The following is a 1,488-nucleotide window of genomic DNA, read 5'->3' on the forward strand; positions in this document are numbered from 1 at the left end:
AATATATGCATATATTAGTACTTGCAAATATCAAGTTTATGTAGAATAGTTTTTGACAAAATTAGGTAAGTAATGACAAAGGAAGATATGTTCTCATCAGAAATCAAAACTGAAAGAATTTTATTCACTATACCTTTTATCTAGAAAGCACAGATGTTTAAATATATGCGTCTATTTGTTAGCAAAGGTTTTAGGAAAGTATAGTTTGTCTTTATTTAGAAAATATGAATGTTGTGCTTGATAATTTTCCTGTTGCAATAGTGTAGATTGATTCAGAGGTTCTGGCGCCTATCTGCTCATTGTACATTGGTTATTACCATGGCCACCCTTATAAAAATTTTCTGGCTACGCCTCTGTAGATACCTGAGCATATCTTATCCTTTTAAACTAGGTAAAGGCTTTTCTCAAGAAGTAGGAACCCCAAAGACGCAGAACTTCAAATATTTTCAACCAACCCACGCTTTTATATATATATATATATACCTGAGCTTTACAAGTGTGTTTAAGCATAGGCTTTCATAAAAGCACACTAGATCTGCTCTATTAGTCTTTGAACATCCAAGATCAGCTGGAGTTAAAATAATTACAGCTTGTATGGGGAAAATGTACACTGCACAAAATGGAAATCTTTTTTGCTTAAATTAAGTGCATTTCTTGAGGAGGTAATTGAGATACTTTGCCAATGGAACAGACAATTTATATTTAAAAAAAAAAATGCTTTGTCTTATTTCAAGTGCATATTTTCTAATGATCTTGTGTTAGGAGTGAAAATACTAATTCCACTGGCAAATAATCTTATTTATCTGCTCAAATTAAGGGCAAATACACTAAATTTAAGAATTGTTTTTACTTAATTCTAGATGTTTTTTGCAGTGTTTATAGTTGTTTCCTTATTCCCATGCGTGTGGGTATAAATTAACCAGAAACTGACTCACAAAACAGGTGACTAAGAAAATAATTGCTGATCAGTCATCGTGTTGGCATGAACCCTTCAGCCAAAACAACATGAAAAAACATCCGATTACGGATCAATTCATGTTACCACGGCAACAGCAATTTACCGCAGGTTCGCCTGAGGACCGCCCACCCCAATAAACCGAGCCCTCTCTCCTCCAATCCAGACAAAAGACGGCGGCAGATCCGCGGCGGCGCGCACTGAGCCAGAGCATCTGTAGCACCTTCAAGGAGAGCTGGATCCGGAGCGGAGGAACGCACAGCAGACACGCCCTCCAAACCCACCTGAAATCCTGCTGACTGCCTAACTGACCTTGGTCAAGGACTCAGAAACGGAGAATAAGCCGCGATTTATTAGTAAAGACAGAACAGCGCGTTCCCATGATGTCATACCTGTGGATTCTTCTATTAGGGAGCCTGCTGGCCTCACAAGCCAAAGCACAAGGTAAGGATTTATGTTCAATTAGTAAATCCGTATAGGCTTTAATTTTATGCAAATATCTATCTGTCTATCTATCTATCTATCTATCTATC

General features: G+C 37.4%; 1 protein-coding gene across 3 annotated transcripts in view; it reads left to right on the forward strand.

Annotated features, from left to right (window-relative positions):
- The first annotated feature begins 1,136 nt into the window (after positions 1 to 1,136).
- Positions 1,137 to 1,488, forward strand: part of LOC107091897 (E3 ubiquitin-protein ligase RNF12-B-like) — a 28,995-nt gene continuing 28,643 nt past the window's right edge. Inside the window, exon 1 of one of the 3 annotated variants that reach the window (XM_015386106.1) lies at positions 1,137 to 1,399. In XM_015386106.1, coding sequence (XP_015241592.1) covers positions 1,336 to 1,399 — 64 coding nt within the window. In that variant the 5' untranslated portion in view covers positions 1,137 to 1,335. The remainder of the gene's footprint in view (positions 1,400 to 1,488) is intronic. The other 2 variants (XM_015386107.1, XM_015386105.1) reach the window with 2 other exon arrangements.

Source organism: Cyprinodon variegatus, unplaced genomic scaffold, assembly GCF_000732505.1.
Source record: "Cyprinodon variegatus isolate N-32 unplaced genomic scaffold, C_variegatus-1.0 Scaffold356, whole genome shotgun sequence".
Classification (NCBI taxonomy): domain Eukaryota; kingdom Metazoa; phylum Chordata; class Actinopteri; order Cyprinodontiformes; family Cyprinodontidae; genus Cyprinodon; species Cyprinodon variegatus.